This window comes from Labrus bergylta, chromosome 20 (genome assembly GCF_963930695.1).
Source record: "Labrus bergylta chromosome 20, fLabBer1.1, whole genome shotgun sequence".
Taxonomy (NCBI): Eukaryota; Metazoa; Chordata; class Actinopteri; order Labriformes; family Labridae; genus Labrus; species Labrus bergylta.
Window position 1 is genome coordinate 3,026,443 of NC_089214.1, and position 13,437 is coordinate 3,039,879.

Sequence of the window (13,437 nt, forward strand, 5' to 3'; positions counted from 1 at the left end):
CGGAACCCAGCTGTGGAACCGCTGAAGCGTCTGCGGCCATTTCTGGGTTCCAACACAGACCTGGAGAGGGTTAGAAAGCTCCGGGAAATTAATTATATGGACTTGGAAAATCTGGTAGATGCAGAAGTAGGCATTGGAAAAACCAATCACTTTGCAACGGTTGGACACTCAATGTTCCTGCTTTCACATTCTCATGTTTCTATGTTGGAAGAGAACCTTTGTGGAGATATAAAATGGTATAACTCAATAAGAAAATACAAAAATATAAAATATAGGAAATCCAAATTGATCTGCTAACAACACAGGAACATTTAGTTATCAATTTTAAAAAATGGTTTTTATTTTATTTTATTTTTAAAGATGTATTTTTGGGCTTTTTGTGCCTTTAATGGAGAGATGGGACAGAGGATAGAGTCGGAAATCAGGGAGAGAGAGAGAGAGAGGAATGACATGTGGGAAAGGAGCCACAGAGCTGGATTCGAACCTGGGCCGTCCGCTTGGAAGACTACAGCCTCCATACATGCACTGACCATTGCGCCACCAGCACCCCGAGGTTTTTTTTATTTTTTAGCTTTTTCTATATTTCTGCTAGAATAATGTCGAGTAGGAAATCGGAAGAGAGAGTGTGGAATGACATGCAAGAAAAGAAGCTGCAGGTCACACTCGAACCCGGACCGCCTGCTTCAAGGACTCTGTACATGGGGTGTGACTTCACCTCTAGGCCATCAGCGCCCACAGATTTAACCCCCCATATTTAATCTCAAAGAACACAAGTTTTCTGACTGAAAACGAGTATTTTGGTCAGATATAAAGAGAGGATTTATGAATTATTTACTCAACATGAGGAAAACGTGCTTTAATTTACCAACTGCTAACAGTAGTGTCTTAAACAACGGCTACACAGCTCCAGAGAAAATGAGTAGGCCACTTGTTGTCTGTGAAGGTTCTCAGTCATCCACTTCATGGTCTGACAGCGACAGACGACCGGGCAGGTCAACGACTCAGCTGAAGACTTGCATGTGAGTCATCCTTAGCTTCAATTTCTGGCTCCTTCCACCAGTTAGTTTAGAATCGAAGTAGACTTTCAGAGGAAAGTTAAAACATCTTCAAGATCTTCAACCAAGTCCAGCTGCCTTTGGATCATGCTTTGGAGAGACCACAATATTCCTTAAATCAACATCTTTAACATTCACGGCAAACATTTGTTTCCAATGTCTGTTGAAGTTCACCCTGATGAAGTCCACAAGCCGAAACACGTCGGTGTGATTTGTTAATAAAGTCGATCTTCAGACTAAAAGTGTTGCTGGAGCTTTTTGACCTCTTCATGCACCTTGATAGTTGGTGAAGTCTTGTGTCTTCAGTAGTTTATCAAAAATCACAAATCAAGGTTATTTCACAAAATATGGATTTCTGAGCCCTTTAAATTAAAACCTGAATCTGTTGTTTAAAAGTGATCATTAACCTTTCTATGCTGTGTTCTACAGGGTCTGAAAAATACTGTAATCTTTTTGTCATCTTAACCAGTTATCCGTTTCTGCGAATAAAAAAACCTTAAGCATATTGTATTTGGGACTTTGAGACATGTTGTACAGAATTAAACTAAAAATGTAAATTTTCTTCAAACACAAACTTATAAAGAATAGAACCAGAGAAAGACATGTTTACTTGAGTCCCTTGAGTTCTTTCTGGAGTTGTATATTTTAGTACTAATGCGGCAATACTTAAACAAATGTGTGTGCATACAGTACAAGGAAAATATACTTTAGAAATGTCCATGATTTCACTTTTCACAGTGTGGTCATATTCTCTTCCTGTTATTTTTCAACACTCTTCTTATTGTGTGACTCGAATTTAAGGACATTTGGAGTGTTTTGCATGAGGATCCAGTGACTTCTTCTTCAGTAGCTCTAATCTGTTTTCCTCCTTCTTCTTTGTCCGCAGTGTCCACCTGTACTACCTGTTCCCCAGTTTAGAGGAGGGCGGCCTGGCCACCTACAGAACAGCCATCGTACAGAACCAGCACTTAGCCATGCTAGCCAAGGTAAGCTCAACCTCCTCCTCCTCCTCCTCCTCCTCCTCCTCATCCTCCTCCTCCTGCAGGTCAGAGCAGTGAAAGGTGTGCGAGCTGACAGGTGAACATGTTAAGAGACAGTGTTATTGTTTTCTGTCTCTTCGTTATGACCGTACTTCTTTCTAAGGGGACACTTGGGAAAACGGTAATTTTATCTTTCTGTCATCCTTACTGCTTTTTTTTTTTTTTGCCCCCTCAGGTTTGTAATTGGAGTTAAAAGGTTGTTGTTTTGGATGGCTAGACTAGTGCGGCTTGGGTCCCTGTGGGCCCCTATAGGTCTTCCTGAAACACTCTCCAGTCCCTGTTATCTCTAGCCCCCAAACCCCCCCTCTGTTACCCCCCTTCTCTCCGTCTCTCCTGCTGGCGGCATCGTACAGCCAAGCCTCACTCCCTGGCACGTTTGTAAAAGAACACAACAATAATCGTCCTGTGATGTGGAGAAAGCAATTAAAAACTTCAATCTTTCATGTCGCTCCCCGCTGAATACAAAGATGCAGCGGCCTGAATCTGCATTAGTGCTGTGTAGCAGTTTGGCTTGTTTCAATTTGCCGCTCGCGGTAAAGTGAGTGTGATACACTGTTCGACGATGCCAACTTGTTTACCAGGCTCTTCTAAAGCCGCCTGCTCAAGAACACTCGCAATTATCTTTCAAAAAAAAAATAAAAAAATATCTTGAGCGAGCGAACGGCAACAATCCACCACTTCACTCGAAAAGGCTTAAAAGTCAGAACGGGTTTCCCTCTGAGTTGGAGTATTTATGAATTGTTGATTTAATTTGTGTGTGTGCAATCGCGGGGGGTGGGATACCACCAACAGTTTTCAGCCGTAATTAAATAGCACCCTGACTGTTTTTTGCCGGGTGTTCGTTTGTGGTGCACTTCCAGAGAAGTGGAGTTGAACTACTTTTGACTTGCTTCAGAGAAAATAGTTGCAGAAAAAGTTTCTGCTGACCCACAATCCCACACACCACAACACTCAAAATGTAAACTGAAGATTTGTCTTAATTATCATTCTTTCAAAGATTTTAAATCAGCACTTTAAGTAGTTTCAAGCTCAAATTATTGCTATAATAAGACTGAACATCTCACATGTTTTTTATGACATAACACGTTTTATTCTCTGTGTTATCAAGCTGTACCATTTTATTCAGAGCAATGCCTGGCAACAGCAGCAAGCTGTAAACTTTATAGAACAAGTCCCAAAATGAACCTTACCTGTTAGATTATAGTCAAATCAGCTATGGAGAAAATGAATGGGACACTGTTGAGCCCTATTAGCTGGCCACAGTCTGGCCAGGTGGTGCTAATGTCAGACTAATAAACATGGGTCATACATGACACTCTTGAGGGCCGATATAGAAGTTGGAGTTGAAGAGGAATACATGGTTTAGGCTTTAGATTGTATGGCAACTTAGGGCGTACTCACACTTGGCAAAGTTGCCCCATACTGTGATAAAGCACGATTGCCCCCACCATCCCGTCACTGGCCTGCACTCACACTGCTCCAGGAGTAATCGGGCCTGAGCACGGTTACCTCTTGTACTTAAAGCAAAATACAACACATGCATGATTTTACTTGATCAAGAAGCGTGCTTAAGTTTACAAGACAGGCAGACTCAAAAAAAGAAATGGGATGGGGGACACAGAGGATATTGATTTGCAACTTCATTGACTTTGTTGTTTATTTTGAGTCATTTTGGACAGATTTATTCAGCCAGAACTCTCTGGGATTGGTCGATAATGGAAGGCTGGGATGGTTTATAAGTCGTGTCCACATTGTGTAGGCCTACGCGTACTTGTGCTGTACCGTGCCAAAGCACACCTCTTCCATCTGTGCCATTCCCAAGGAAGTGTACCATGGTACGGATTGCCTACAGTGAGGGAACCTTTAGACTGAGATAGGTACAGGTCAGAAAACTTTCCACTGACCTTTTTCTAACGGGTAAAACGTATTTGTAGAAGTTCTGGCACTCGCTGTGACAAACCTGAATTGCCTTGATGGGCTTTACAGCTCTGCATCAGCGATTTGTTGCTGGACTAATCAGAAAATGTTTGTCAGGAAAAACCCTGAGCAAGAATCTTGTTGATACGGGAAGTAGCATTTCACAATAAAATTAAAACAATTAAACCTAGCAGATAATTTCATGATGTCATTGAGAAATTGCACAGTTAAGTGATGTGAGGAGAAAATAAGAATACATAAGAATAAAGACAACTTTAAAAAAAAAAAAGACAACCGTATTAAATCCTCCATGTGCGGGGATAAAAGTTTGCAAAACCACTTTCCATAGACATTAGTAGTTTCACTAGGTATTATTATGTTAAATACAATACTGTGCAGCATGATAATGATTGAGCTTGTTTCCATTAATCAACTGTGCATTTTTATACATCTGAATGAATGTTAAATGCGAGCATGTAATAAAACAGGGGTCACACAAAAGGTCAAGTTATATCACAGAGACACAAAGGTCATGGGATACATCCTCTTCATCATCAGTGAGGTTAGATGTTAAAGCCTCCCTCTCTGCTTTACATATGTGTGTAGCAGTCATGTATTAGTGTCTATTTTTTGATCATTAATATAAATTTAAAAAAACATTTCATTCCACTGGTACGGTAATAAGTTCAGCAGAGAAAGATTTCACCTCGTTACAGTCAGAATCAAGGTCACCACTGCACGATTACACTATTTATCTTGGGATTATCTCGCGTGCATGTGTGCGTGCGCCGCTCCATGTGTGTGTGTTTGTGCCTGTGTTATTTAGCGTGCACGTGCGTTTCCTCCTGTGTCGGCTTAGTGCATCATGCCACAGCTGGACGACACATGGGCACATCTGTCAGTGCCGTGAAGTAGAACCTTTTCCAGCAAGGGCAGGCAATCTTTTTCATTTCCCCTGAGTTTTTTTTTTTGTTTTGGAGCCCCAGTTCCCCCCGCCATCCCCCCCCCTCCCCCCCTCCCTCCTCCCCCCCCTCCTCCCCTCCCCTTTGTTTTTCCATGAAGAGCCTATGAAAATGTGCAACACCCAAAAAACAAAAACAAATGCTATTACTTTTTCAAGAGGCTATTACCGAGGTGTCGGTGGCAGCGGCACTGATATGAATGTGTTTTGTGTTTTACAGAAACTGGAGTTAGATCGCTTCATGCTCTACGCACACGGACCCGATCTGTGCCGGGAGTCGGACCTGCGACACGCCATGGCCAACTGCTTCGAGGCTCTTATCGGTGAGATTCCCACGGTACACAGTTAGAGACGGGGGGGGGATGAGGGCTAGCGCAGGAGAACACGGGAAGACAAATTCATTTTTCAAGTAAAATATGAAATATGTAAATCTATCCTTTTAGGAATAGATTTACATACAGTGAAAACAAATAGCATCCCCGCGCTCTTCCAAACACAACACAAGAGCAGGAGCAGGTTCAGTACTCTGCAGCAGCAATGGAGGTCTTTTTTATCAGTGTGTTCAAAGGGATATTTTGACATGTGTTGGTGTATTCAAATAAACACTGAAGGACCCCTCACATGTGTACAGGATAATGTATAGCAGCTTGTTATCACAAAGGAACCTCTTTCATTCCGCGATTACAACCTGTCCACCATTCATTAACTAAACATTACATTAGTGTTCTTACTTTGGCTAAAGAAATAGTCCATTGGAATCTACTGTTAGAGCTAGCAACGGCTAACTCTGTGGCCTTCTTAAAATGAGCTAAACTACCTGTTGTTACTCACATTTGGATTTGGAAAATCTTTATTGTTCCCGAGGGGCAATTTGGTTTGCAACAGAGGTTCATACAGTCAATACATCCATAAAAAAACAGCACAATGACATGAATACATACATGATGGATAGGCCGGGTCTTTGTAATATATCAATAAGTAAGGTCTTTTACCTGCTTTTTGTAAAGTGTCTCGAGATAACACTTGTTATGAGTTGACACTATACAAAAAAAATAAAAATTGATTGATTCATTTAAAACATAACTACCATGATATCACCATGATGGACGTGAGTGAGATAAGGGACAAAAGACCAACAGTCCATAGTAAAAGTGTCCAGGCAACATTACCTCCAGCTTATTTAAAAACCCAACAGCTGATGGAACAAACGACCTCAGGTATCTGTTTGATTTCGACCTCCTTACATAAGTGAACCTCGGCCCTGTCGCCAGGAGTCTAAACTCTGCATGCGTGGGGGGTGCTGAGGGTCTTCCAGGATGGCCTTTGCCTTTCGAGTGGCTCTTACTTGAAGTTAAAGTGAACATTCCCACTGATGGCGGAGTGAGACCTCATGAGTGAGACGAGGTTTATACGTCGTCATGACTCAGCAGCTGGATGAATCTTTCTGCCTCGTCACTGTTGCAGTGTGTTGATATTACCTCGTCCTTTCACCACCTTTCCAACACTTCTGTATCTCGTATAACGTTCAGTGTTTACTTCACATGCCATCTTTAATTTAGTATTTTTTTACGTCTTTTAACTTCTCTTCTTCATCGTTATGCTCTCCTTCATCTTTTCTCCCACCGCAAACAGACCGACATTAAAATGAACCGGACTTCTTTCCGCGGATTGATATGATTACACTTAGTCCTCCAGAGTCTGTGGTAAAGAGCTGCGACCCTAGCAACCGTCTGATTGTCTTAGTAACAGTAAACCTGATCTGTTGAGGGTTATCACACAGTTGCTTTGCCTAACTGACCAATCAGAATCAAGTATTTACCAACGGCTGCGTAACACTTTAAGGCAAATGATGCAGCTGCTCAAAGTACATGAACTGACAGTGCTTGTTGACAATGGCAGGCTGTGATTGATTTTCTGAGTTTGGAACTACATTATTAAAATAATCAATTCAGATGTAGACTTTGTTTTTTTGTGTGTTGTAGAGTGAGATGATTGTTGTATTGAGAAAAAGACGATTCATCGCTATTATCACCAGAATGTATTTACAAAAAAAAAAGCACTACAATTTATTGTCTTTTTTTTACCCTGTGTTCCATGAATAGTGTGTTGGAAAATAATCTTAAAACACGAGTCATATTTTAATAATACATTTTAAAAAAACGAGACTGGAAATTATCGACAGCAAATACCTTTGAGATTTTTCGTCAGTGGAGTCTGGGAACTTTTTTTTTTACAAAGTGATATTACCGGGCTTCTGCTCGGAAAAAGAGTTCACACCTGAACAAAACTAAAGATCCATAATGTGTTCTGACAATGAGAATAACGATTTGAGGCTGTCAGTGCTAAAACCAGCCTCTTTGATACACACGTCCATAGCAGCTGTTACATCTCTTTGCAGCTCCACAAGACTTTTTATACCCTTATGATCCAGGTATAAAACACTGGAATTCTCCCTTTAATTCATCTCTTAAAGAAAGTGAATGTTTTAATAGTTTATTCCAGCTTTGTGTGTGTGATAAGCTGTGTAAATAGCCGCAGTGGATCTCCCATTAGGCTGTGGAAACATTACACAGTTTTATTGATCTCAGGAGATGTGGTTTGACCTCTGGCTGGACAGACAATCCCCAGAGCCCTGCTTTACTCCTTTAGCCACACCACACACACACACACACACACACACACACACACATACACACACACACACACACACACACACACACACACAGGCTGGCTATTCATCTCGCTAGCACTTCTGTGATCGAGTTTGTGCAGTGATTAGGACTCCGCGCTGGAAACTCACTCACTCTCACAAAACACACCAAATTCTCTGGATGGAGATAGTCTCCCTCTCTCTCCCTCTCTCTCTCTCTCTCTCTCTCCGCCATCCAACCCCACGGGCGAGCGCTAAAGCTAAGCCTCGCTCTTGGAGAGCTGCAGACTCGGCAGCTTTCCACATCTTATCGCCATCTTGATTGAACCGGTTCAGCCATCTCCGCGCTCCCCAGATGATAGATACAGAAAGTGGGTGACTTCATAGAGATCTTCTTGCGCTTCCGTCTCCCCCCCCTCCACCCAAAACCAAAACAGCAGTGAGCAGAGAGGGGGGGGGGGGAGAAAGTGCTGACTGGCACCATGTCCCCCCTGCTGGCCCTCGGGGTCCCTGTTCTTGTTACGGGTTCATTATCGGCAGAGACGGAGTCGTAATCTCTTCTGTCCCGTGGCTGTCGCTGCTTCATTCCTGCACATATTCGAGCAAGGCAGATTTTTAGATGCCTCTCTGTCCCCCTCCCTCCCTCACTCCCTCCCTCCCTCACTCCCTCCCTCCCTCTCTTCCTCCCTCCTCTGCTTCTTTGTCAAATTTCAACTTAATAAAAGTGATGAATAAACAGGGACGCTGGTTATAAAAGGACCTGTGAGAAAACTGCTGTCAGAGAGAGCACCCTGTGGTGATGGCTTTTAGATTGCTAACTCAAAAATATCACCCTCCTCCTTCTTTACCGTGGACACAGACGCTGAGGGGCAAACCTAAGTACACACACACACACACACACACACACACACACACACACACACACACACACACACACACACACACACACACATCGGAGACGTACAAAGTCGTTGCATTGAGAATTCTGTCTGATGTTTGCCTCTGTTCTCTCACAGAGGCTTTTGTCATCTTCATTTCAGCGCTTTTTTAAAATTTTTTATAGCTCAAACGCCTCCTTTAAGACCTTGTCGTTGAGCCGTCGCTCTGCCTCCACCCTCCCTCACGTCAACGACTTACTCTTTATGTCCCTTTGCGTTCCTGCACCCCCCCCCCCCCTGTGATCTAGAGTTTGGTTGTTATTAGGTGAAAGATGCGCCGCGCAGATGATGAGTCATCCTGTCACTCTGTCATCTCCACCTCTTCCCCCTCCCTCGCCCTTCCAGCCCTCCAACTCTCTCGCTGAACGGCGCGCGTTTTTCTCTTCCTTACAAGACAAACTCAGATCGCTCGCACGTGCCGCAGGAAGGTACGGGGGGAGGGGGGGGGGGGGCATGCAAACGCTGTCATTTCATCGTCACGCAGGCCCTGACAGGGACGTCAAACCGCCACTTTCCCCAAAAGCAGCAGGCACCACATCAACAGATATACACCTGCAGACCTGTCACTAACTTCTTCTCTAAAGGTAGCATCACTTTTTTTCCTTTCACTTTTAACTTGTTTTTTCTCCCCTTCCATTGTGCACATGCATAGAATTCAAATGGGCTCCTTTTTTTTTTTTCTCTCTCTGAATGCTCTGATGGAATATGACATGCTCATAATATTTTTTGTCCGAGGGCCCCGGCAGATAGCTTTAACGGCTTACTATGCATGTTTTCTGACCTTTGTTTTATTTGTTTCCCTGCCGCGGTGACCGTTGAACCCGGGCTTTGTTGGAAATGGCAGATAATCTCCTGCTTTGCATGGGCGAAGCTTTCCCTCCTCCATGGAGCCCGAGAAATGCGTCGTCTATCTGCTAACCCTGAGGCAGGGCCGCTCTCTAGCTCGAGACAGAGAGAGAGAGAGAGAGAGACAGACAGAGAGAGAGAGAGAGAGAGAGAGGAAAAGGGAGAGCAGTGGAGGAATGGAGAGCAAAGGCATCTGCAATGCAAATGGGTGCCCTGCAACCCTGAATAATTCAAAGTGTTGAATGGAAATCTTGCTTTTCTGATCCCCTGTCATTAACTTCTGCCGGAGTGGGCCATTCTCATTTGGGCTCTTTTGGCCTGCGCACCTCCCATTCTCTACCACCACCCTCCCCCTTTTCTCTGTCTCTCTCTCTCTCTCTCTCTCCCTCTCTCTCTTTTTGTCTGTACTTTTTGCTCTTGCCCACTATACCTCTTTAGAAAAACCACTTCCTCTGCTTATTCATAGAAACTCCGCGCGCCTGTTGCCACTTCACTGATAAGCCACGTCGCGGCCCCCTTCCTTCCCAAACTGTTTGAAAAAAAAGAATGAGAGAAGAAGAAGAAAAGAGGCCCCCACTCTGTTTTTTTGGCCCTAATTTCCTTGTACAGTTGATCTGTGGATTATACGCTGCCAGCAGCCATGGGGGGATACAGATGGTGAACCTTTGTGAGGGCCCTCTCTAAGCTCTTCCTATTAAAAGAACGGAGAGAAAGGATTATCTCTCACTTGCTGAATATCAGATTCATACACAATGCAGCCGGTGTATTCATTGAGTGAGTGCTGCTCTCTTTGTTAATTGCTGCGATGGTAGCAGTACTGGAGTTCTTGCTTGCCCTCTTTTTCTGTCTCACCCTTCCTCGCTCCAAGCCTCATATTTCTAAAAAACTAAGATGTTTGATGTTTCTCTGCCTTCCTTTGTCCCAGCTGTGGCGAAAATACTATTTCCCCCCTGTTTTGGTTGCATTATTCTTTTTTTATTATTCTTTTTTTTTTTTGTTGCCGTTTTTAATGTGTTGCTTTCCGTGTCCGTCTGCTGCTTCAGCCCCCATCGAGCTGAGAGGGAGCGGCTTAATATATTATTTGATGGATTAGAGCCTGAGCGTTTTTGAATAATTCATTCTGGGTTATTAATGTGACTGTCAGCCGCTGGTGTTTCATATGCCCCTGACTCTGGGTTTTTATTGGTCACTGAAAGCCCACAGACATTGGAATTCTATTCCTAAACATAACACTGTACGGTCTGCGAGGCTGTCTGAATCCGACTTGTGACAGATGTGGAGATTCATTAGTAGCTGCCCTTCTCAAGCCGTGACTGATATTCTCCTCAAAGTGCTGCGTGGAAACTTTGTCCGAGTTTGTTCTCGGTGTTCTCTGTGACCTGTTTCAAGTTTGTAACGGATCAAATAAAGGTGGAACTCGATGAGGCTTTGGCTCCCTGTAAGGGGTAGGGTATGGGTAAGTTTAAGAAAACACCCAGGTTCATTAACCTCAGCATTATATGTGATTTAAATATAATAGAAATCAAGTTTATCCTCTGAAAATAACTCTGTGAGTCATGACTGTCTACAATGGGTGTAACACCCGAGTCCCACTGTCTGTGATGTTTTCAGAGTTTTCAGAGTCCTATCTTCACTTTGTTTACATCGCCAGGACGGCCGGCTGACTCCTCCCCTCGTGTATAAAAGTTGTTTAATTGAGGGACTAGAGAAAAGAAGAATAACATACTGTACTCACTGCTTAACTGTGTTTCTAGATCACGCTCATTTCAGGTAAATTTACATGCAGTGTGAAGATACCAGCATAATAAAGATCGCTAGCATTAGCATGCTAACACAACAATGCACCGCGAGTTGTTTTGGTTTCATGCTGGTGCTCAAGGGCGACATCTGCTGGATCAAAAAATCACATATAAAGCCTTTAAGAAGTTCCTACAGTTTGTTCTTTATATATTTCAGTTCAACGCCACATAAGACTCCTCTTAGCCTCCATGAGTGTTGAAGCCACATGTCTTTTTTATTTCTTTAAACCTGTTTTAGTTGTAAGTCTGCGGAGTGATGGAGTGAATGTGTGATGTGAAGACGAGCCTGTACTAGTTTGAGTGGTCCGTCTGTATTCAGGATGTTAGCTTCTACTTCTGATGTAGACTGACGGAGTGAAATGTGGAGCACAGATTTCTGTTTAATGATTGCAGTAAGTTGTGCGATTGATTGGATCGCTTTGGGGCACGCTTTTTTTTTTTTTTTTTTTTTTCCCCGCACGGACAGCCGCCTCGTCAGGAGCGTTCTTGTTAAGAATTAACTACATTTCTTGGTTTCTTCATCCACCGGGCCTTTGATTGACACCAAAGATGCTTTGAGATTCTTAACACCTGTGTAAATCTCCCGGGGCTCTCCTGCTTTTTCTCCCTTCCTCCCTCTACTTACCTCCCGTTTTCTCCTTTCCACCTTTTGGAAGAAGTTTTGAAAAATCTAATAAGAAGCAAAAAACTTTTGAGTTTCTATGACTTTGAGGCCTCCATTTGAGGAACTTTCTAAATCTGCTGTGTCATCAAAATATGCAAAAAAAAAAAAAAAAAAAAAACTGCCTCCCGGCCCCGCCCACACCCACTTAGCCTCAGTGTTCAAACACATGAATGCATTCTGAGTGATAGTTGAAAGACGTTCAGAACTTGGTCCTAGGAGGCGGCTCTCATCCTCCCACAGCTGGTCTCCGGAGGAAACATCTGCTGTGTAGCTGAACCAAGAACTGAGTTCTCCATTATGGTAAAACCACAAATCTCAGGGCTGATGCATAGAGGAAAACATCCTGTGATGAACCGCTCCCTCTCCCAGGAGCCTCCTGTGGTCAGCCTCAGTTAGACGCTCCCGCTGTCATGCCTGGCTCACTGATAGACATCTTTAAGGGGTTTAGTGGCCTCCTGTGTTTGTGGACTGGAGTTGAGATTTTTAAAGTCGATTTATGGGTTTATTATGTCCTGATTTTGGATGGTTGAGATTGAGATTTGCAAGAAAATCGCTTTTTTGAAGAGCCTGACAAAATGGGAATGTTGATACTGATGATGCTGTCAGAGTAGGAATAATCACAGATTTCCATTCGTTTGGTCTTTGGGGTTGATTTTTAAGATGAATCTATATGGATATGGTCTAGGACAGGGATGGGCAACTTTGGTCACAGCAAGGGCCACATTAATTGAATTCTCACTGCCAGAGGGCCAGATTTCCTGCATTGTTTGCTATTAAAAGCAAGAATTGACCCAGTATTGGGTGCCTTGGACTTCTATTTGTTGCCGTTGTATTGAAACAAGTATTTATATTGATTCATATTGACTAGCATCAGATCTATGTTTAAAAATCTGGTATTGTGGTTTGACATTCTAAAACACCTCGAGCATTGATTTTTGTATTAGGTGTTCCAAAAATGTTTTACTTCTATCAGTAAAATATATTTAAGCTCGTCCAATATCCACCAATGCCTCTCCTTCATGTTGTATCAGTAATGCTCTACTTGAAAATACATACATAACTAGCATGCATATTTGTCTGTATGTTTTAAGCACAGTATGAAAACTTTTCTTTTTACAGAATATAAAGCAGAAAACAAGCTTGTGGTAGTTTATAAATGGTGTCACAATACTCTCAGCACTTTCTCCAGCACATATAAACATCACAGCTCTGTTAGACAGAGGTTTACAATGTATAATAATAGAGTGATTTGTTCAATAAAACCCCCTTCTGCTCACCTTTGTGTTGTCGTATAATTGTGAAACATACTGAAGGTTCTGTTTTCACTCCAGCTCAAACATGCAGTGTGTGATCTGCTATAACTGTAATCATTTTCATTCGATTTTCCACTTCTAAAAAAGAGGTACTGGTATCATTCTTGAAAAATCCAATATCATCCGGACTCTGATAAAAGACAAAAACAACTGGTGCCTTCAGAACTCACATGCTGCTTTCATTATTTTAACACTTAACTGGGTTTTTATATCACTATAGGCCCCTCCAAATGAATGAGAGCCCGCTTCCTGCT

The 13,437-nt window shown here is 42.8% G+C and overlaps 1 protein-coding gene across 1 annotated transcript in view; it reads left to right on the top strand.

The window, feature by feature from the left end:
• The window catches only part of drosha (drosha ribonuclease III), a gene marked incomplete in the record, with an annotated part of 121,107 nt that overhangs the window by 54,143 nt on the left and 53,527 nt on the right, over positions 1-13,437 (top strand). The window contains 2 exon segments of the mRNA XM_065949190.1: positions 1,942-2,041; positions 5,194-5,296. Coding sequence (XP_065805262.1) covers positions 1,942-2,041; positions 5,194-5,296 — 203 coding nt within the window.